The following is a 24049-nucleotide window of genomic DNA, read 5'->3' on the forward strand; positions in this document are numbered from 1 at the left end:
CAAATGAGAAAATAATTGCCTACTTACTTTTGGACTATGGCTGGTTGATCATAAGAAAAAAACAAAGTCACAGTGCGCAGTCACAGTCGGATCTGCTAGGTGACTAGAGACTAATGCGAAAACCTAGTTTACAGTCTAGAGAAGACTGAAATCCTAACCTGGGAAGAGAAAAACAGAACGCACCTGGAGACACAAAACAGGATCCAAAGTGCAGCTACGCTGATGGCTGGAATATATCCAACTCACACTGCAGCCTCTCACTGCCAGGAATTAGTGAATGAAAAATTACATACATATAGAAAAAATGGTTTTATATGAGAAGAAGTCTACAGTGTCTTTCTGACAGTGATCTTTTTTTGTTTTGTTTTTAATCACAAGCTAAAAGAATTATGCAGGAAATGTGGATCTGTCTCTTGTTCTTAACATAGTACTTAAGGTACCTGATTCTGCATGGAGGTCACGCTAGAGAAAAAGTGGGCTTTGCTATGCAGAAAGCTGAGATTCATTGCTGTCTCTAATGTGTCAGAAGTAATGCTTCCTTTCTCTCCTTTTCCACATATTTATTCTGTGACCTTTTTTTTTTTTTTCAAATGAACTGTAATTGCATACACCGAACTCCTATCTCACTCCTACAGAGTTCAAGGTGATCACATGCAGGACTATAGGGCCACAGAAGCCTGCCACTACTTTACATCTACCACAAGGTTTCAACAGAAAATGAGGATTGGCAGTACAGTCTGTGGGAGACAATACAGAGCACAAGCAGACACCATCCCACAAAGAACCTTACTGAACAGCATCAGGCCCCTGAAGCCTTCACTACCTGTGACCAGAAGTCTATCCACTCTCTCAAAATTTGGGATAAAAAAATACCTCAGTGTCACAACGGAGGCCTCTGAGAAGACCCTACAGAGCTAACTGTGACAGTCTGTGGCCTTCTTGGAGGCGCTGCACACTTGAGAGTGTATGCCTCTCTGTAATCTCACATCATCCAGCTTCTCTGCTGACAGTTTTTATTCTAACCTTACACTTGGTGGAAGCAAAGCACTTGGATTATTTAGTGAAAGTGTGAGGCAGCCATTAATCTACTGTCACACAAACAAGGGATGCTATTATCCTCATGTTAAAGTAAATGTTCAACAGAGACAGCCTTCTAACAAGGATACTGCTACTAGAACTCCACACAACCCAGCTGTTGCTGTTGTGATGCTATACTCCCAGCAAACATAAGCCAAATGAAAGGCTCCTTCTCTAAGCCCCGAGGTGTTACCTGAAGCTGTTGATAGCAGCTTCACAAAGTTAATAGCAAAAGCAGAGTTCTTCCTCCTCTTTGACTATAGACCCAACTGGGCACCAAAGTCTGATCTGCACATAGCACGTGAAAAATCAATACGAGATGCTCATCCAATCTGCACACAAAGCTTCCACGCATGCAAGTGGCTCTTGCTATCACATCACAGCGTAGTTACTTCCTGGGAATAGCAGAGCCTGCTCTGCCCTGCAGAGCCTCACGGGAGAGCTTCTAAAGCACATTTTCAGATTCCAAAACCATGAACAGGTCATCTCACTTCTTAAATCATCCAAATCTCATAGGTCTTCATGCAGCAGCAGTCTGTTCCTCAAGTAAGCATTCTAATGACGTAGCAATTCCATTCCTAAAAGTTTGTGTATAGCAAATGCAAGGGAACATGTTTTCTTCTAGTTTTCCACGCAAGCATTCGAAGCAGAGACAATGTGATCCCATATATTGCATTCTGTATTTTTATACTGAATCACACGATATTTGTGCCAGAAAGAGTCCTAATATTTGCCAGACCTGCTGAGTACATGGATTTGATAATGGCAATATGCTTTATAGGAGAAGAAAGCAATAGCAAGTAAACAAAATTCTGAAGCCAAGGGAATTTTTCACTCCAGAGAATTAGGATTCACCAAAATGGGAGCATTAGGCCTCAGACAACTGCATGTGACACTAGGTTGATAGCTGCTGTTCATTGCATGCCTGTCAGAAGAATTCAGTTATATCCTCAACTGGAATATTAGCCAGGCTTTAGCAAATGAAGACATGAAAGTGCCCCAGCTAAATGGAAAAAGAGTTTTAAAAAAAAAATAAATAGGGAGAAAGATGCCTAAAGCAGTTGACAGCAGACATTTTTACATAAAGAAAATTCCAGGAAGATGAAGATGTGTGGATAGGTTGCATGGAATAAACTGGATACTGTCCTGGTCAAGTGGGAAGGCATGAAATTGTGAACATCCGTTCACTCCTTCAACTGCCTCAGGAAAAGCTTGACATTGTGGACAATCCCTGTACTTCCACATGTTTGAGTAAGAGGCAGAAATGTCAGGATCTCTGCACAGATACAGAAGAGAAAGAACAAAATTTACTTTGATGTGCATATTTCTAGAGCTGGAACTAGAATGAGAGACATTCAAACCTTTTCACTCTTAACAGCACCACCAAATCCAGGGTATGGAGCAACTGGCAGTTTACAAGGAGACTCACTCTATCACTCATACCTTTAGATCATTATCCCGTGTTCCAGGCAAGATGTGAGGCTTGCTTCTAAACCCAGACAAACTCTAGGTTTACGGTTAATATTAACTGAGAGGACGTGCAAAGTGATTTTCTTTGATTCATCTGTACTGTTCAGAGGTCTCTCTAACATTATTCTTCAGATCTCCATCTTCAAAATCTGCTTGCCACCTGAAGTCCACTTCTCCTGTGACCTCCAGTGGAAACCTTTAATTGAGCTTTTCACCCTTAACCCTATTTTCAAGGCTAGGTAAACAATAAATGGCATTAGGGACAACTTATCTTCTACTTTCCTCTCTTATTCTACCTGCTATTCAAACTTAAATTGAAGGAACATTGGCTGTAGGCTCTACTGAAACTCTTACCCTACCTCAAGGGAATAACATTCCACCGACCAACAACCTCTAACATCTTCCCAGCCACTGAATAACCAAAATCTAATAAGATATTCTGCTTGAGCCTTTACAAAATCCTCTTAAGCAGAAAGAGTTCAAGAAGAAAATTCTGTTCAGACCACTCCATTCTCCCGGAGAGTCAAATGGGCAGAGGGGAAAGAGGGGAAGGATCACTCAGGCTCTCCATGCAAGTCTCTACTTGCTTGCTTTTAACAGCCTGCATCGTGAAGCCGAAACCTTAACAGACAAGACATGATTAGCAAACGCTTTGTGCTCTTAAAGGAGAGTAATTATAGGCATGTGAAAAAAGGAAGAGATCCCTGAGGTACTCTTCCTTGCATGCCTCCCGAGAGGCAGCAGGGCCATTAAAAATTCCATGATGAAGAGGAAAAACAGCCTGGGAACAGCCAGGAGGCAATACAGCAAATTAATACACCAGTTGTCCCTCGGGAGGACTGCAAGAAAGCAGGAAACTCTCCTCGCTTCACAAAATAAAATTATACCACTAATGATAACAGTCACCACACACACAAAACTGCTTCTAATGATGGGTGTGAAATTCCCAATGCTATGCATACACTTTGAATGAAATCTCTTCTCATCGCAGACATAAAGCAAGAAAGGTAATCTTGGTAGTGAACAATTTATACAGCCTTTCAAATAAGACTTCCCAAGGAACCCTCCACATAGAACCTCCCTCCTTGACACTGAAAAGCCTGTCTTGAACACCCGCAACTGTGCTCAGTATTCTGGCCTTCAGCTCTGCTTAAATGAAGCACCGGGTTACCAGTCTTACAGATGAACTGCACTTCCAGATGAACTGCACCAAAATCCACCACTGACATAAAGAAAACATTTCCATGGGAGAGAAAAGATTCCACCCGGTAACTATACTCCATTGGACACATTCGTGATAGCAGCAACTAAAGCAGAGAGAGATAATTTTGCACGGCACGGAGGGCATCAGTTGAAGAAACTGGATGTCCACAACATAAAGACAGTTTCTTCTCTAACGCATCATATCATTCTCAGGGAATTAGCTCCCGCCCCCATCCCCCCACCCCACCATCACCACCACCATTCTGACAAATTTCTGAATAGAGTTTCTCCAGGATGAGGTGCAAGCTGTTAGGGGCTTACTAAAGCACATGCCACTGGAACTGACTGCATCCATGGCAAAAGACAACGACGTTACCTGTGACAACAGGTGAACAGCGCTTCCAGAGGTCATCTGAACCTCCTGTAAGAAAATCGACTACTAATAGGCTTGGTTCTTGAAGCACCTAAAGAACAACTACTGTCAAGAAAATGTTTCTGTGAAGGAACAATTTCCTTCGGTGCTCTTGGCAGTATCTTTACATAAAGCAAGCACCTTGCCACATACATGGGGCCACATAACACAGTCATTCTTTCCATATTTCTTTCTCCTATAAAGATTATTGAGCACATTTCACAATAAATTAGGAACTACTTTCTCAAACTACAGGCACTTAAAAACACAGACTCCTCTGGGATGGGACAACTTCTCTGCCAACATTCAGTAACAATTCATTGTGGATTATATTCGTCAGGACACCAGTCACCTGTTCATTAGAGGAAGGAACCAAGCATATATTCATCGGTTAGCTAGACTACATACTCAGCAAAACCAAGCAAATGTCATCCCTTCAGGTTTAGAAATCCCTTGCGATAACTTTGGTTAACTTTTGGAAAGAGCCTTTACTGACCATCATAAAGGCAGAGACTTTGCCCTGTTTGAATTCGTGAGCAGGATTCGCCTAGCTCTCCTTTCTGGAAGACAAACTTCTGTAGAGCGCCAAGTAAAACACTCAAGGCACAAGAAAGGTTATCCTAGCTGTAGTAAATGAAGAGACCAATCAATCTTCTTGCTTGTCAGGTACAAAACATCCCCGGAGTGGGGCAAAAGCCCAGAAAAAAAACAATTTTTGATGTACAATCTTCTGAGTTCTTTTTATTCTCATCCAGTTGAATGTTTAAGAGCTGATTTCTTCCTCCCTCCCCCTTTCCAGCTTTAACATGCTGGCTACAGCAGCATGAGGTCATGGTGCGACACCACAAAATTCCCTGCAGAAGCCAGTGGGAGGAGAGGCTTTGCTGGGTGGGTGCCAAGCTTTCGTTCAGACACATACAACCTCAGTACATTTTTCATGCTCTATTTGCTAATTAACAAGGGAAAGAAAGCCATGAAGCTGAAAGTCCAGACGTTTCCTTCTGATTTGGTCCTTCGTACAAACACATAAGCAGAATTGTGTCCCAAGCAAGGCTCCGTCTCCTTGCACAGGGAAAGAGCTCAAGGGCACCTTACCTTTAGACAGTCACCTGCAGCACAAGAACAGGAGTCACCTCCAAGGCTAACACTTGAATTTAATTTAGGATTAGTCAGCAGAAGGTGCCTGAATAACATATTAACCCCAACTATGCGGACTCAAATATATCTCAACGTTTGGCCAGACCAGATCTAAAATTCAGCTATAGCAACAGAGAGAGAGATAAAGCCATTAGAGGTCACCTCAGGTGAGTTCTGAATCTGCCTAGATGGTCTATTTTAGGTACCCAGGATACCAAAATGCCTCAGCATGTCACCCACACAAGCTTGTCAGCACTTTCTCTCTCATCTTGTTCTGTTTTTAATAGTGGGCAACAATACTATGCCCATTTGTACCCATACAACGGACTTGCAGCAACTCACTGCGCAATCCAGAACAGATCACATTTATTTCTAAAAGCACAGTATGTTCTGCCTGTCTGTCCTACACTATTTCAAATACTCTAAGTGCTTAGTGTATTGAGACTCTCAAGTAATCATCATCGGTATGTTTTATGCTAAGTTTGAACACAGGCCTCCTAGGGAAAAGTGCATTAACTTCCAGGTCCATGAGTATTGTTCAGATCACATAGTACTGCTGAAGATAACCATGGGAGGGAAGTGACACAACCCCAACAGAGCAGAGCAAGGGAGTTACCTGGCAGTGCAGTGTGCTGGTGAGCATCTTCGGTGGGAAGCATCAGCAAGCACATCCAGAGAGTACAGAGGAGATAATGGATTGAACTGGAAAGTCAAGAGATTTTATTTAAGCAAAGCATAAAAAGAAATAGTCTCCAGATAAAGCTGCTCAGATCTATTCCCTATAGTTCATCCAGTATAAGGAGACCTTTCTGACACATCAAGGGGTGAGACTAGGTAAGAACTGACTCTCACTTCAGACAAAAGGCTAGCACAGGATGCAACAGCAAATCTGATAACCATCTTCTCACAACAGACAGTGTTATAAGTACACTCGTCTTTCAATTCGCATTACTAAAAATGCTGGTTGACTAAGGGCATACTCAAAAAGCTCTACTGCTGCATGCCATGAGCAAGAAGTCTGCCTCCCTTTTGGGAAGCCTCTTGTCTACCTTCACACTGTACAGAGAAAAGTCACTGTTATGAATGATGCAAACACAGAACTTCTCACAGAGCAGTTCCAATATTCCCTATGGTCATACGTATCCCTGAAACAGACCTCTAGAAGACTCAGGTCCACCAGGTTCAGTTCACAATGAGCTCCCAATTCATTCCACAGCAAGTGAGCTGCTCCTCCCACTCCCAACCCACCTCACAAGCTTTCTTTGCAAACTGCTTAAAACAAATTTCTGAAACACTGCACGGTCAGGCTAATCTTAGATCCTTTGTGTCTTAGACATACACTAGAAAAATCCTGAAGGCATCAAACCTACGCAAGACAGCTTGTTGTAGAAGACGCAACTCAAGATTATTTATTTTTTTTTAAAGGTCAGGACATAGATGGAATAATCTAATCAATCAATGCATGGAGCAAACTTTGCTCAATACACAAATAGAAGGTTTAGACTGGTAGCTTCTCTGGGGTATCTGCATTACATTTCCATTCAGCATCTCCTCTATATTTCATACCATAAGCAGGAAATGCATTTCCATCTGCTTTGCAAAGTGCTACACCAATCTCTAGAACACTTTTCTTGTATTGCTAGGACTACTGAGGCATTTTTAAATAAGGACAAATGAATAATCCACAGCTGTAGCAGGACTCGTCCTGAAAGTTATCTGCAACTCTTAAACTCAGAACTAGGCCTCTGCCTTCAACCTTTCTAAGAAAGAAGAGGCACCATGCACGACAAAACTGCTGCTATCAGGGGGCCCCTCCTTAAGTTGGACTGTTAGTTTACTGTCAGTGAAGCAACACTGCACCTGCACAGTAGGGGAGAATCACAATAGCCCTCTGTAGCCGATTCATTTAAGAAAAGTAATTTATTTTGTTCATTTTAAAGCTTAGGTAGTTATCATTCTTATCTTTAGCAATATAAAAGTGGTACATGGAATGTTCTCATGAACAGAAAATACAAGTTGCACAAAGGCATGAAAATTATTTCTTGCCACATATGTATTTTTAGTCGCCCGAGGGGTAAAACAGACTTCAATTCTACTGCTCACCAACCAGAAACCAACTTGCAAAGGAACAGAAGGGAACGTGCATGGGTAGGAAAACTATTACAACACTGATGAAGTGGAAGATGCTTTTTGCTTTCTGCTATCAAGAACCTGAGCTCTTACATCTTAAGTAAAAAAATCTCCTAGTACTGAAGCTATGAAAGACTTACTGGAGAATATAAAAGTGCATAGACAAGAGTTTCAGTTACGGGAATGCCTATTTCTCTTGCTTATCACCTTATACATTTTCCTGTTATGGCTGCTATTTAACTACAAACAGCTCACCATTTTTTCCCTTCTCTATTGATGAGACTATCAGGTAGAAGCCTGAGACAAACAGGGCAAAACAATGCATTTAAAAAGAGAAAAATGTTCCAATTCTTATGGAATTTTGAGAGGCCAAAGCTCCTCCTGGCAAGAGGCATTTTCCATCCCACTCATGGTCAGAGAGGAAGGCCTACACTAATCTGAAAGAGGGAGATAAACAAAAGGAATTCCTGACTTATTCAACTTAAATAAACAATATAATGCCCAAGACATGGGTTGTTTTAAAAGCCCAGAAGACATCAGTTACAAAAATGAGAAGGGACACGGCTGCCTTACCTCATGTGCACAGGCCACAGTGTGTGGGAAATCAGAAGCCGACACTTTGTTCTTTCTAGAGAGAAGGAAACCAAGAAAATAAAAAAGGTAGAGCAGAGTCAGCTTACCTGGTTGCGATCTCTCTTCCCCATGGATGGTAACCAAAAACTGGAAGGTGGCAGTCAGAAGGACAGGTGGAAGCAATGCCAAGGAAGGAACAAACACATGGCAGGAAGAGGGGGAAAGGGGTAAGGAGAGAAGGGGAAGGGAAGAACAGAGACGGAAGGAGAAGGAGAAAGATTAAACGTCAGCAGCACTCATATTAAAAACAACAAATTTCAGATCCAAGGAGGAAAACTGGATACTAATAGCTGGTGAAGGCTGGACATATTGCATTACAGTCAAGAGGTGCCACCCTTACCTATCCATTGCCCAACAAGAATAGCATTAGAGGGATGGCAATGGATAGGCACCATGACTATTTCCAGTGCTGACTACAATTTAAATACGCTAATTGGGGAAGGAGACAGAACACCAAAGAAAGAGAAAGCAATTTCGCGGCTGCCTTGTCAGCATCATTTCTGCAGTCTCGGTATGTGCCCATAGCGCATATGACTCCACACAGAAGCTTTTTAAATAACTAACATACAGGACCCAGTCTTTTCATACTGTGCAGAAGATCTCCAGTTATTGCAATAGCACATTATAAGGGAGGGGGAAAGAAAAAGCTGACTGTACCAAAAGGGCATTTGAGCAGTGTCCACACACTGGGGCAGCCTTATAAACAAAAGGGAAGTCAGCAATTGCAAATCAGAAAATGGAGAAGCCGTCAGCAGAGGACTGTCTCCCATTCCACAGGTCACTGCATGCTTAAGTTACCCCCCAGCTCTTCATTCTCTTCAGTCCCAGGAGGGAAGAGGACCCTACAGTTCTTCCTCCCCTCCCAAAGTTCTACACAACAGCTGTTAAGGGCCTTACTCTTTCTGGCGCGGATCACTAACAATATGACCTAGCCTCTCGGTGCCCAGAGTGCTCATGGAGGTCTCCTGAAACACAAAGACAGGTAAAAGGTTGCAAACTCTCACACAGTGAGCAGACATAGTTGTCTGCTGCTGCCAATAAGAACAGATCTTACTCCCCTAGGCCACATCCTTTCCTCCCCAGCCCACTCTCAGCTAAACATATTCACCCTCTCCTTTTAGAGCCTCAACTGAGCTGATTTAACTAATTAGAATGGCAGAAAACCATTCAGTTTTATTTGTAATGTTTGGTTTTTCTTATTTTAGTGACAATATTTGCTTGCACGGTGGCGCACCAAGGACTGGACCAGTACGAAGTATGGAGCGTAAGGATGCAGTTAAGAACAGGGGAAACGGCTGAGAAGTGCTAATTTCCAGTTTACTGGGGTCAGCTGGGAAAGAAACAGGCTGACAGACAGGACATCACGCTGTCCCACTAACAATGGGGATTCACCAAGCACAGGTGAATGCAACAAGGGGTATGCATGAAGCTTTTGCCCTTTCTGAAAGCAGCAATTCAGCAGCAGGACCTCTAGCAGCTAAAGAAAAGGTAGATCCTAGGAGAAAGAACTTCCTCTGGGAGCACGTTTCTCCCTGCAACACAATGCCCTGTGTATGCGCTTGATGCTGGCGTACACGTACACACACAGCCTGAAGCACCAGCTGTTCATATCTGCATAGGAACTACCTCCAAGAAAGAAATATACTTTGCAGTAAGGGTCTGAAGATGAGGGTAAAAGGCTTTCACAGATAAGATTCTTCACAGTCTGTGCCAGGTACATAGGCAAAACACACTCAAAGTTCAGGGGTAGTTGTAGCAGCAGGGGTGAAAGAGGGGCTATTTGTTACAGCAGGAAAATTATTAACTTAAAGTGCCGTAATGTTTAAATTTACGGTTTATTACTGTGTAAATTACAAGCCGTACTTTTGGTAATTAGCAGCTCGCTGGCGGGGAGCTCTGAATGAAACTCATTATTTATGATTACAATTTAGAGAGAGATGGGGAAGGGGGAGCAGTGACCTCCGCTGCAAATGACAAAGATCCCTTTAAGGTGATGAAGATGAATTAAACAAGTAAATATTATCCTTCTCATTTGGATCATTAGAGGTGCTGCCAACAGGCCTAGCCACTTGCAGGTGGCCTGAGGAACCCTACCCAAAGCCAGTCTCTTGCCAGTTGAGGATTCATATTTTAAACACTGGTTACAACTAAGCAAGGTGAGTGGAAGAAAGAAGGGGCAAACAAGGATCTTTCAGGTGTGACTGAACAGAAAGAAGAAGTCACACTCCTCTAGACTCCAGGCTCCTCTAATACACCTTGCTAACAGACTCTCTAAAGCCAGTCAGCTCAGAATATATGCCAATACTTTCAAAAGCACAGAGCACATCCCAATAAAAGTAAAGCCAAACACAGCTAACATCTTCCTTCTCAGAAACATCTTTTACAACACAGACAGCAGCACTCAACACTCCAAGATCCAGACCCAACCAGGTGCGTCCCTCCCTCTTTTACACACGCATATGCAAAGTATTGCTTAATCCTTTAGAAACAGGCCTAATATTTTGTTTGTTGTTTGCCCTACTCATAATAAACCTAGTCAACGTCTTTGGGTAACTTCGTCTGCATTATTGCATATACCGTTTTATTATTCTGTCTCCCCACTAAAAATGCAACAGCTAAACCACCTTCCTTTGTTGCCATTCATATCAGTCTGCTTCCCTATTTAAAATTTGGCCTTCCTTCACCTTTGAGTCACCTCTCTGCCCTTGTAGTCTCAGACTGTGAGCATGCACAAGTCTCATGCCATCATCATTTTCCCCTACATTCTGCCTAAATCTTCTTGATATTTACGCTCCCTATCATTCATCTTCAGACCTCCTTTCATACTGCTTTTAGCACTGATCAACTGTCTTTGCCGTTCCAAATCTGCCTTCAATTCCACTTAGTCACTCAATCAATTTCTGACAGTCAAAGCAGTTAAACAAATCAAACAATACATGAAACAAAAAAATGTACAGAGCCCCTTTCTGCAGAAAACAATTCACATGATTATCTTAGAGTAGTACTTCAGGACTGATCAGCATTGGAAATACAAAATTTTTGTCTTGCAAAAGGGAATACCTTGCCAACGAGCCTCCTCCGACCTTTTCGGAGACAACGGGCAGCAGCTCCTGGAAGGCGATTCAGGCGAGCATGAAATCCTGAAAACCAAACCCAGAAAAACTGAGCAACAAATACAGAAGATTCTTCCTGACAAAATCACCAGGAAAAATAGTTAGTTCAGTGGTCAAATCAGATACTCTGTCTCTTGTTTCTCAATCTGCCATAGGCAGATATGCCAATTTATTCACAAATCCCATAAAATCCCGATTAAAAAAAAAAAGAAGACTCAAGAATGTGGGCAGCTGGTATTTTAGTATCCTCTCCAGTATTGCAGTTATTTTTAATTGGATCATTAATAAAAAACAGATCACTAATATCAGTTTAAATTGTGGCATCTATGAACAGATGTACTCTTGCCATCACATCAGAAGTTCTCAAACATGTGGCATTCCTTATGGACCTTACCTCTCTGAGCTGGCCGTGAAGGCAAGAGGAACGTGGAATCTGAGAGCTTGTCCAGGCCTGAGTCAATCCGCTCCACTTCAGATCGGTGGTCAGCTCCCCACTTAGGAAGAAGGTTGGGGACAGTGAATCCTGGAACACATTCTCCTTCATAAAACCAATCACTTTGCTCATCATCACCTAAAGAAACAGGATGGAATTAGCCACAAGTAATATCAATGTGCCCCGTGACAGTCCCACAAAAAATTACAGGTAGGCATTTCTGTATGTGAAGTAGCTGAAATCTCATTAGGAATTCCTTCCTGAAAAGCCTTATATTTGTATTCTGTTTCAATGATCTGCAGTAACTATGGGGCCTCAGTAAATGCTTTAAACTATCCAACTCATCAGTCTACAGAACTTCCCTATAGAACAAAGCTCTCTTTATAGACCTGCCTAGGGCAGCTTTAGCACTCCGTTGCGACTGCATCTCATAAACCTTAGTTTAATGTTGTGTGATGTCTTATGCACAACTCTTTCTCCGAAGTAATTACTGTGACAGAGGTGGAGACCAATCATTTGGCACAAGTTATAAGCCATCACAGGAGGTACTTCACAACAGGGGAAGACCAGGCTCACAGAGTAAGCAGAAGGAGCATATTTACTGATTAGAAAGATCCCTGGTCTCCTAGACAGCAGCAAAGAGGAAACTCCACAACTATTAGAAATGGTCACTCTAAGTACTAACCATGCTGTGAGTCTGACTCAGTCAAAATTTCTTAGAATCTCTGCAAAACTACAGCAGCAGCAACAGAAGTCATGACCAAAGTCTCCATCACAACTTTCACAAGACAAATTTTAAAGGATTGTATGCTAATATCACCTTAACTTTTGTCCCAAGAGATCACAATTAACAAAAAAAAAAAAAATCTACAAATTACAAACTAGGACCATTCTCTGCTCACAGCAGTGCACTGGTATCCGTAATTGCAAAGGCAACCCATTTAATTGGCAACAGCACAAGTATTACATGACGTAACCTCAAAAAAAGGGGGAAAAAAACTACATTCAATTTAAGTACACTGCTATCTTGTATTTCCCATTATTCAGTTTGGAATTGTACTAGAAAACTATTTCTAAGATGATTATTTGTGACCAAAAAAAAAAAAAAAAACCACCAGTGTTGCGCTCTCTCCATCTCTCTGAAGAGCTGTTGTTTATTATTTACTTTAGGACTTGAAACTGTTTAAAAAAAGGAAAGGGAGATGTTTCTTATTTAACCTGAAAGTGCAACAACAGTTTTTAACCTTTTTTTACATAACTGTAAGCCAAAACATCTTGGCCAGAAAGCTATTATAGTATAAACTGTTTGAACAGACAGAGGCCTGATGACTAGGATGTCAAATCTCTTCTAGTACCTAGACAGGGAAGGCTGTAATTGGATTTTATTAATTTATTTAAGTAGTATATTCTACATGCTCTTGTATACTGGGTATCCTACTTCTAGTAGCAGCCAAAAGTTAATGTCTAAAACGGTATCAAACCAGGGCAAGTATATAGGGCAAGCATATAGACAAGTGTATATATATATATATATATGTATTTATATATATACACACACACACACTTATCCAGTCTACATCAGTCTTGCCTCAGGTGATGAAGTAAAAATTCAACACTTCAGTCACCACCTTGCTTTGTCATCTGATATGCAAGTGCTCACTAATTTCAGCTCCTGCAGAACAGTCATCGGTAAAAAGAGAGAACAAAAGATTTGACTTTTCTGTTGCTTTTGAAGGATGGGAGGCTGGAAACAGTTATTTTTCAGCAAAGGTCAAAGCTGATATTTGAAATCCTTACTCTTGGGGAAGGTATTACAGCCACCTAAGATCACAACAGATCAGCCCTACAGCCTAACATATCATCAGAAAATACATAAGCATATTTGCTATCATCATGTTGACTCACACACAGATACCTGGATCAGTAACAAGCTAGTGGAAGCAGCATTTCCTACTGAGTTACTGATACTACTTCCTTTAGCACTCATATATTCCCAGAAGAGATCTCATCCAAATCTTAGCTTGTGAAATGTGACAGAATCAGAGTGCACACCAGCAGAAGCTACGCAGAATTACACGTCTCTAGGGTCACATTCCACCTGCTCCAAATGTAATAGCCCTGAGTGCCTATGTGCCTACTACAACCTCTTTCACACTTATTTCTGTCATATCCCCCATAAACTGGACACTGTGCTGTCAGTAATAAATAAAACCAGATTACGTTCCACACTCCAGCCTCCTAAGAAACCATTTCCACAACAGAGATTGAAAATACTAGGCTCAGCTAGTGCACACGAGAGCAAGGGAGGAATGGGTATTTAAAGAAATAAAACCTATCACATAATACTGGTGTCTTCTTAGCACAATCTGTTAGGTGACTTGTCAGTACTAACTGATTCATTAATTTATTTTTTTTTCACAAGGTCTCTTCCTACCCATAAAGAACACAACTAATAGATTCAGGCACTAATGGTATGTAGACAACAATTAAAACACCTATAGAAACAAATCATAAGCTCTGCTCTTTCATTATGGAGAGCTCTAAAACTCCTCTTGTATTTGTGTGCTTTCCATAATAATAGTTTCTTACATTTCAAATGTTAGGGATCTGATACACAAAGTATTTCAGAAGGAAAAATATACTGTTAACAAAAATCACACCTTGTAGCCCTCAGCTCATTTCTTAACTTCTAGCCCCTCCCAGCCATTGGCCTTTCTCCCGTACTTCCCTCTCTGTCCCTCTTCAAACACAGATCTTTCTTTGTATTTGTAATGAAAGTAAGAGAAATTCCCCAGCAACACAGGAAGAAAGTTACAGGACAGTTGTTACCTTGTCGGCCCTCATCATTGGTAAACAGGCCGGTATCACTGCTGCTGCATACACTGCTGGTTTCGCTGGAACAAAAACAAACAAAAACAACCCACTGTTACAATTGCAGCAGATAACAAATCAAAACCCACTTTATTACATTTTATTTCTCTGAGCCCAAAATGCATTACATATCTCACAGAAATTGCATTTCAGCCACATGGCTGACTCTAGCACGGGACATAATTGCTTTCAGTTAAAACCTAGCAATGCTGCATCACTTGAAATAGAGTAGAATCCTGTATCTAGTCTAGTTCTAAGTTATCAAAAAGTAATTAATACAATGGTATTTGCCTCGGGTACTAGAGTTAATAACCTAACTATGACACTGTCTGGAATACTCACTAGGAAATTAAGAGCAGTTAAAAAACTCTGTCCTTGGGTCACTTAACAGCTACTGAAAACCCTCTGAAGTTTTCTACTTCGGATTCCCTTCTCTCAAAAATGTTATACAGTTACATAAACCTCCCTTCAATCTACAGCAACTTTTATTTTATTTGGAGGGAAGAGCAGCTGGTATATTTACAATTCTTCAGCCAAATACCTTAGCACAGCATGACTTGCTGCTGCTGAATGCAACCTCGTTACAGCATGCTCTGCATTCGCTGAAGCAGTTACAGACTTAATTCTTGAACCAAAGAATTAAACTAGAAATTAATGTGTAGAAAGCCATTAATCGACTGTAAAGCTGGATGAATATTTGTAGCAGAAGCACATGCTCAGGTCAGTCCCAAGCATCTGATGGCTTTAATGCTGATATTAAATCAATCCTTGGACGCTTCGGGCAACACTTCCTCTGATTTAGCTGAGAGATATCAGAACAAGCAGAAAGTACTTACTGACCACCCCCTTAGCACTAAAGCCTTAGATGCAAGTGTCAGGTGTAACTCAGCACTAGAATCAATCTCTGATCAGGGTGTGCTGTTAGAAAGCATCTCTGGATCATACCAGACACAAGTATCAACTGGATACCCCTTGATTCAAAAGGCTGAAGGATGAGGGATCACAAGATGCATGACCCCAAAGAATTGCAGGCACATAATAAAACCCCATTTTGTGAGCATATTATTGCTCTTAGAAAATGCACTCTGAAGTGTAGCCAAATCAACTCATCATGGTGGATATCTACAAACTCTACATCTTCATCATTGTATAAAGGTCATTTCAACTTAAAGGATGAACAGGCTGTGCATCATTCCCACATTTCAGTATGTAAGTTAATATCAAATTCCAAATCAATCCATTACCAAGTTTGGCCATCCATTCACCCTCCCACATATACACCATAACAATTAAGGCCAAGGACTGAGACCCATGAGTCATTCATTTCATTCCTAGCTCTCCTACCAACTCACTGTATGACCCTGGGCAAATCTCTTAGCGTGTCTGCTTTCCCTTTTGAAAGCCTGGATTAATAGTCCTCACAAGCAGCAGATGCAAGGATTGAGTGACTGCTTCATAAGGGTTTTAGCATCCTCAGAGGAAAGGTGCCTGAGAAAGGAAAAAGCATTAAGTCAAGATTCCAGATCATAGTAACCATACTTTAAGCATCCTGTTCTACTGAGAGCTCTTTAGTTCCTTATATATACACATTACTGCCAGTGCTTTACTGGAATGAACTTTCACAGATCTCACCCTCTTCACCGCCCCTTTTACACTTCAGGGCTGAGCACAAACTAGACTCCTACACAAGCCTTTCTGCAGGTCCAGTAAGCACTGATTAATGACCTCCGCTTGCAAAGGAGGCTACTTACCTTAACCATGAAATAATGAATGCTATTGATCCGACAAGCTACTGCTATAGAGTGTTATTGATCACCCAATCTTTGGTTAAAATGGTCCTCATTTAGCAATTTCACTGTCGCAAACACCTGGAGCAAAGCATGCTTATAATTAAATAGTTTGGGGGAGTTAAAGTGAGAGGTGATGGACAGAGATCTCAGGTTTCCCCCATTTATTCTTGCGCCTGAGCTATTGTTTGTGTCAAGAGGGATATTGATTTTCTATAAAAATAAGAAAACAAGAGGCACCGAGGGGCTGCAGAAGGTCAGGCTGGGCTGGAGAAGGAGGGGAAGCTGAACACTCTGTCTTTGTCACTTGCCTTCCAAGAGAGAGGAATTTTTTCTTTACAGAGAGACTGGTCTCCAATTCATCAGCTTAGCCAGGCTCTTGACTGCCACTGCAGGCTGTCATCAAAACAGCTCCCTTCCAAAGGGTAAATCGACTGAGCTACATGCTCAGGATGAGCACTGGTTACACTCCCAGGCCAGAATACTGCACTGCTTTTGGCTGGGATAGAGTTAAATTTTCCTCACAGTAGCTCTATGGCGCTATGTTTTGGATTTGTGACCAGAACAATGTTGATAACACACTGATGTTTTAATTATTGCTGAACAGTGCTTAAAGAGTGCCAAGGCCATCTCTCTTTCTCACACTGCCCTGCCAGTGAGTAGGCCAGGGGTGCACAAGATGCTGGGAGAGGACAGATCCAGGACAGCTGACCCAAATTGACCAAAGGGATATCCCACAGCATATGACGTTGTGCTCTGCAATAAAAGCTGGGGGAAATAAGGAGGAAGGAGGGCGGGGACATTTGGGGCTACAGTGTTTGTCTTCCAAAGTAACCTTTACACATGACGGAGCTCTGCTTTCCTGGAAATGGCTAAACATCTACCTGCTGATGGGAAGTAGTGAATGAATTCCTTTGCTAGAATGCATAGCTTTTGCTTTACCTATTAAACCAACTTCATCTCAACCCATGAGTTTTCTCACTTTTCCAATTCTCTCCCTCCTGCCACTGTGAGGGAGTAAGTGGGCGGCTGTGTGGGGCTGAGCTGCCTATCTGCATGAAACCACAACAAATACAAATACATCAGCATCAAGCCAGTGAAGTCACACAGCATTGGTGGGTCAGTACAAACCCCAGTTTGAAAAAGTCACGCTAAGAGTTACGGCACTTGAGAGTGGATTAGACAAACTGCACATCTCTCACTAGTAAGCACATCATTCAAAGTGATTTTTCAGACAGCTCTTGTGCTGCGGTTTGTTCTGCCCTCAAGCCAAACCCAGACCATTCTGGGAGTTCTCAGCTTAGACCAGCAAGAGAAAGAACTTCAGCACTCGATATATAATTTGCCTTTGCTTTATTATGGCTGCAGGGAATCTCAAAGCATTAAGGGACAGAAGGGCACACTACTTCTAACAGTCTTAGCAGTTAATTGTCTCCTTTGTACAAATATACCAATGGCTACTTAACTAAGACCACTTGCTTCCTCTGTTGTTTCCACAATCATTTATATATCAGGCTTTGAGTCATGTCATTACCCAATTAAGAACCATCATCGTTCCTTCATCATATTCCTGCATATCCTTCCTTGTCTCATTTTTTGTTCATCTCTTGCCATGTCTGGCAAACAATTCCAAAGACTTCATTTTCACACACCCTTTGAATCACAATGCTGTAGCATATCTTTCTCCAGGAAAAGACCGGGTACAGTCCCCAAAGCAAACTATAAAAACTACCTCCTCATTAAGGATCCATATCCAAAACTTTCTCGTGAATGGGAGTAGGTTTTTGATCTCACTTAGGGTAAGGAGCCTTCTATAAAGCAGAGAAAATGCTGGATATTTTAGCATTTACAGAGATTCACTCCTACATAACGAAGAAAAGCAAGTGCCAGTGGAGGGGAAGAAAAAGAAGGTGAAAAAAAAATCGGTTCTGAATATACAACTTAGTTTTCCTAAACCACTTAGTTTTGTGACACTCCCCACTGCTAGATGAGTAAACAGTAGCAGAACCAATTCAGTATCAAAGTGTTTCATAAATCACTAGATTACTATAGACTTCTTCCAAGTCCCACAAACTTTATCAGTCACTTTCCCTCCCCTCAGCTTGTGATAACAACCATACCGTTTGCTCTGCTAGGCATCCAATTTTCTTCTCCCTTCCTCAGGATATGCCCTTGTTATACATCTGTGCGAAGTACTTCTCTTACAGTACCAGAAAAAACAGCTAGAGCAGAGCGAGTGAGGTAAGCACAGCCAGTTTCACTCTGCTGCTAGCAGCAAAGTGCTATATTTAGAGCAGCAGAGACCAAAGCATGATCCTTCACTGCTGCGAGGGATACTCTGCAGTGAAGAGGGATTGTATGTATTTCTCTTTCCAACTTTGACCCTCCCTAGTGAGTCACAGCACAAATCACACACGTGGTGTTGGAGAGGTCAAAACCCCTGGCTTTCCAAAGAGAATCTCAAGGATTTGGCAGCAGACGGTAAACGTCATTTGATGCAGACACTTGCACAATAATTAGTTTGAGAGCAAGGGACAACTGAGACAGAACAAAGCAATCCCCCAGCATGGTCCTCAAGTAACAGTCCAGACAAAGCTGTTTATTTACTCTTTCAAAGGCTGGCACAAATAAAGGCTGGATGAAAGCCTGCTGGTTTAAGTTCAAGCTTGACATGATGGAACAGACTCTGATTGGTGGAAAAAAAAACCTCAAGGAACACTGTCCATCACTGCCACATCAAGTAAGGGTATCTCTCAGTCCATCACCACTGACATACAACATGCAGGGGCTACTCAGCACATTCCCTTTCCTAGACTACCAGCAAATAGCTCTGAAAAAGATAAAAAGTGCTTTTAACATCTAGTAGCAAAAAGGAATCCACTAGTCTCTTGAAAAGGCCCATTTTGCACCCACTTTTTAAGCAAACAATAGCCACTTTTAAGGAAAGAAATGACTACTTTTTTTGCTACTTCCACTCCGTAAGGGTTATGTATAAACCACACAGATTCAATAAAAACACAATAGTGGTCCCCTATCAGGGGGAAGGTGGTCCCCTATAGTAGTCCCCCTGTCAGAGGATTAGGACAGTGAGGGCGTATTACAACCTATGCTTCTCACAGTATCTTAGAAAATACCACTGAGAAGTTTGCACTTACAGCTATTATCCACAAAGCCTTCAATAACAAAGTGCCACCTTGTCCACTCTGACAAACTGCAGGAGCCAGAACACTTAAGTGAACCTTAACATATGAACAATTATACTGGATCAAACAATTATACTTTCCAAATCTACTGTCCTCTGTGATTGCACCTATTATGGTGGATGCTTGAGGAAAGAACATAAGAACACGACAAATACAGACTGACTGTTTCCTATGTATATTCCTCCTCCAGCTTCTGGCAGTCAGCAGTTTTGAGACTTCCTGAGCTGGATCTTCCATCTGGGCTGTAATGCTTAACAGCCCCTGATACATCTATGCTCCGCATCCCTCCTTTTGGACACATCTAAATTTTTGACCTCCAAAATGTCCCACAGCAGAGTTCCAAACCTCCTGTTTTATGAAAAATAACAATTTTTTTTTTGTTTTAAATGTTTCCTCAACATCTCCTGCTTCTTACACAACAACAATAAGGAAATAAACAAGTCTATTCACTTTGTGCATGCCACTTATTAAGAAATCTCCTCCATTTGATTCTCAGCAGTTGTTTCCTTTCAAACCTGAAAAATCTCTTCGTACAGAAGCAGTTTTATAACCCCTAACCTTCTATGGAGAGAATAAAAGTCACACTCGAGGGGAAAGCTTCCCAAGAGTGACACACAAGCAAATTCAGATCATAACATCTACACTTCTCATTTTCATCTCGTGTATCAAATTCTGACACAAATTCATCAAAGTTCTCCAAAACTGGACACAGAGACATGCCAGACTCCACTGTTTGCACAAGCTTAGCCTCTAAGTATAAATTCAGCTTTCTCCAGCTTCTTTATCATCTTGCTACATTTTCCCCATAGCTAGCCTTTCAGGACCTTACTCCAGATCCAGAGCAGAGATGCAGAACTGCAAACAAGATGTTTTGACTAAGGTTCACACAGTACCTGCACAGAGGGCTAATGGTCACTATGGGAGAGCTGTCTGTTCTGTATTACTACTTACAGTAAATTCTGAAAACTAGAAACTGAGATCAGTTCATATGAGTCACGCAACACACGTGTAAACCGTGGATTTACTCTCCAAACCTCAGGCCACAAGCATGCCACTTTGTAGCTGCAGGGCCACAGACATTTCAGAGGGCTCCTTGTGTAACAGAATCCAGAAACATATCAGCTTGCCAACTTTTCAAGGAAGTGTTTTGGGTCATCAGTACTGACAGGAAAGACTTGGAAAATATCTACAGTTTAGAAGTAGCTGAAGTATTTCTCCTCTTCAAAAAAGAGAACAGCACTCAGAAATTTTGATAAGAACTTCTAAAAGCAAGGCACGGAATTTACAAGCAGCTGCAAGCAAGGCAGCCATGTGACTAGCACAGGAAAGAAACCGAGATCTCACCATTCTGACATGTTTTCATCAGAGCCCTGTTTCTGCTCATCAGCTTCACACTCCATTCGCTCCTTCCTTCCCCCTTTGCTGAGGAAGGGCCTGTTCTCTCCTGATTCACAAAGGCCATGACCTGATGATGTCCAAGGTGTATTTTCTTTCCAGCGTGAAAGACGCTGTTTCTTGGCTGACTTGAACCTGCAGCCCCTCTCGTAGTTCCACTCTGACACCCTGAGCTTTTGCTGGAGACTAGCAGCCACCTCTGATGTCACACGTTTGACTTTCCGTCGGCGCCTGAGAGGTCGACAAGGTGCATTCTCTGTAAAGGAGTCTGACTCGTGCCACGAGTGTTGCTTGCTCCTCAGGGTGGCACTGAGAGCTGGGTGTCGTTTGACCACTGCCATGTCATCAGAGTCACTGAAATTGGCTGTCAGCACCTCACGGCAATCCTTGACAGCTTCATCCAAGCTTGACTCTGAGGCCTCGCTGTAGCAGCAGGCATGCTCTGCCTGATGCGTGAAGTCTGAGCGTCGTTTACGACCTCGTCTCTTGCGAAGTTGACGCCGCTGCTGCCGTGGGCTTAGGGCCATCTCTTCCCATAGCTCATCCAGCTTGTTTTGTTCTGAAGTCTGCTCTAAGGCTGAGGCCAAGTCATGCACCAGTTCATCCATTGGCAATGCCTACTAAAAATGACAACAATTAGCACCAGATATAAGTGCTGCTACCAACTGTATTGGGTTTGCGTGGCAAGGTTTTGGCAGCAGGGAGGCTTCTGTGAGAAGCTGCTAGAAGCTTCCCTTATGTCGACAGAGCCAATGCCAGCCGTCTCCAAGACAGACCCACCACTGGCCACCGCTGAGCCCATTAGTGACGGTGGCAGCACCTCTTTAAGAAGGGGGAAAAAAAACCCTCTGGATTTGCAGCCGGAGAGAGGAGTGAGAACATGTGAGAGAACCAGCAGCCGCTATGGTCAGTGAAAAAGGAGGAAAAGGAGGTGCTCCAGGCACCAAAGCAGAGTCCCCTGCAGCCCGTGGTGAAGCAGGCTATCCCCCTGCAGCCCATGGAGGTTAACGGTGGAGCAGATATCCACCTGCAGCCTGTGGAGGACCTCATGCTAGAGCAGGTGGATGCCCAAAGGAGGCTATGACCCCGTGGGAAGCCCATGCTGGAGCAGGCTCCTGGCAGGACCTGTGGAGAGAGGACCCCATGATGGAGCAGTTTTGCTGGCAGGACTTGTGACCCCATGGAGGACCCACATGGAAGCAGTTCCTGAAGGACTGCACCCCGTAGAAGGGATCCACGCTGCAACAGTTCCTGAAGAACTGTAGCCCATGGGAAGGACTCATATTGGAGACATTTGTGGAGGACTGTGTCCCGTGGGAGGGACTTCATGCTAGAGCAGGGAAGGAGTGTAAGGAGCCCTCCCCCTGGGGAGGAAGGAGCAGCAGAGACAACTTGTGATGAACTGACCACAACCCCCACTCCCTGTCTCCCTATGCTGTTTGAGGGGAGGAAGGTAGAGAAAATCAGGAGTAAAGTTAAGCCCGGGAAGAAGGGAGGGGTGGGGGAAAATTTTTTAAGATTTGTTTTTATTTTCTCATTATCCTACTCTGATTTGAATGGTAATAAATTATTTTCCCCGAGTCGTCTGTTTTGCCCATGACAATAACTGGTGAATGATCTCCCTGTCCTTATCTCAGCCCACAGCCTTTCATTATATTTTCTCTCCCCTTTCCAATTGAGTAGGGGGGAGCGACAGAACAGCTTCGGAGGGCAACTCATGTCCAGCCAGGGTCAACCCACGCTAATACATCACTAGGCTAGAGTATGCTATAGCCTTTAAACGTTAACCATGTCCATACTTGTTTTTGAGTTGCCTAGGAGAATCCAATGCAGGACAACTGCCGCTTCTCGTGCTAACACTCACTCCTTCCTTTTGCAAGGGTTAAATCCCTTTTCTAACCATGGCAGCAGAGATCTCACTCGTGCAGCAGCCAGGGCAAGTGCTCTGTGTCTGAAAAGGCCTTAAGGTTGCATTTTTTGTGCTGAAGCAACATGATCTATCACACATCCTATGGATATGACAGTCTGTAACTAGCTCGCTACCTGGTGTCGGTAAGCTCCAGAGAAGAGTTAGCCTGCTTGGCAAACAGATCGAGTCTTCCAAAAAGTAGACAAGCAGCAAAGCTGAGAGTAAAACAGATGGTAACGCAAGTAGTTTGCAAGCCAGCATCATTTCAAAGGCAAAACAAGGTGTGCGGGACCCTGTGCTCCTTCGAACGGGGTGTACGAGACCGAGCCCCAACTCCTACGGCCAAAAAAATCCCACCCCTTCCACCTCAGGGCTGTCAGGAAGCCAATATCAACGCCCTGGCCAAACCTCTCACCTCACAACCTCCCCCTCTCCCCCAGCCGTGCCTTGCAGGCGGGGGATTTCTCCCCCCACCTCTTTACCGGGCTCAGAAACACCCGTACCCCCGCTGAAGCACCTGCCCGCAGGCCGCCTCCCTTTGCCCTCTCAGCGCCGCCCGGCCTTTCCCTTCCTCTGGGGAAGAAGCCCGGTGACTTCTACCGGACAACGCTACCGGGATGTCCCGCTCCCTTCCCCCCCCATCATCCCCCCCCGCCGCCGCTGCTCCCCGCTTCAGGGACCCTCTGCCGGGCCTCACCCCGACCCCACTCACCGGCCAGCGCCCCGCTCCGCCAGCCCCTCCTCAACGCCGCTTCCGGCCTCCCCGGGCCACTTCCTCCTCGCCCGCCCCGCCTGAGGGGCGGGTCCGGCGGCGGCGGGGAGCGGGAGGGGGGGTTGGCCCGGCCGGGAGGCCGCTGCGCCGCCGATTCGGCGGCGCAGCGGCCTCCCGGCCGGGCCAACCCCCCCTCCCGCTCCCCGCCGCCCCTCAGACCCGGTCCCCGCCGCTGCGAGGGTCTCAATCGCTTCTCCCTCGATTTACGCCGTGGTGGGAGCCATTACAGCTCATTTACCTGTTAAGAGGAGGGGGGGTGGCCCTTGCCACACGCTTACCCTTCACTTCCTTGTTTATGTATATATATATATTATTTTTTTTTTCCTTTTGATAACCCACACTTCGCTGCTGGCACACTAATTAGCCACATCAGGCCAGCAATTAGTTACCTCCCCAATTAAACCTCACGGTGTTAACGCCCCTCTCTGCACCCGCAGTCATTTTTACGCGTCCACGGGCCATCAGCGTACAGCCAGGTGTGACCCTGCCGCCGTCCGGTTTTGC

The 24049-nt window shown here is 43.5% G+C and overlaps 1 protein-coding gene across 5 annotated transcripts in view; it reads right to left on the bottom strand.

The window, feature by feature from the left end:
- Window positions 1-23545, bottom strand: part of GPATCH2L (G-patch domain containing 2 like) — a 44319-nt gene extending 20774 nt beyond the window's left edge. The window contains exons 1-9 of one of the 5 annotated variants that reach the window (XM_063331375.1): window positions 23486-23505; window positions 21892-21989; window positions 20814-21484; window positions 14438-14502; window positions 11570-11746; window positions 11123-11202; window positions 8960-9027; window positions 8003-8057; window positions 5916-6001 (exon numbers count right to left, since the gene is read on the bottom strand). In XM_063331375.1, coding sequence (XP_063187445.1) covers window positions 5916-6001; window positions 8003-8057; window positions 8960-9027; window positions 11123-11202; window positions 11570-11746; window positions 14438-14502; window positions 20814-21472 — 1190 coding nt within the window. In that variant the 5' untranslated portion in view covers window positions 21473-21484; window positions 21892-21989; window positions 23486-23505. Of the gene's footprint in view, window positions 1-5915; window positions 6002-8002; window positions 8058-8109; window positions 8150-8959; window positions 9028-11122; window positions 11203-11569; window positions 11747-14437; window positions 14503-20813; window positions 21485-21891; window positions 21990-23485 lie in introns of all 5 variants that reach the window. The other 4 variants (XM_063331378.1, XM_063331377.1, XM_063331376.1 and 1 more) reach the window with 4 other exon arrangements.
- Between the last annotated feature and the right edge of the window lie 504 nt (window positions 23546-24049).

The sequence above is a fragment of the Chroicocephalus ridibundus genome, chromosome 4, assembly GCF_963924245.1.
Source record: "Chroicocephalus ridibundus chromosome 4, bChrRid1.1, whole genome shotgun sequence".
Taxonomy (NCBI): Eukaryota; Metazoa; Chordata; class Aves; order Charadriiformes; family Laridae; genus Chroicocephalus; species Chroicocephalus ridibundus.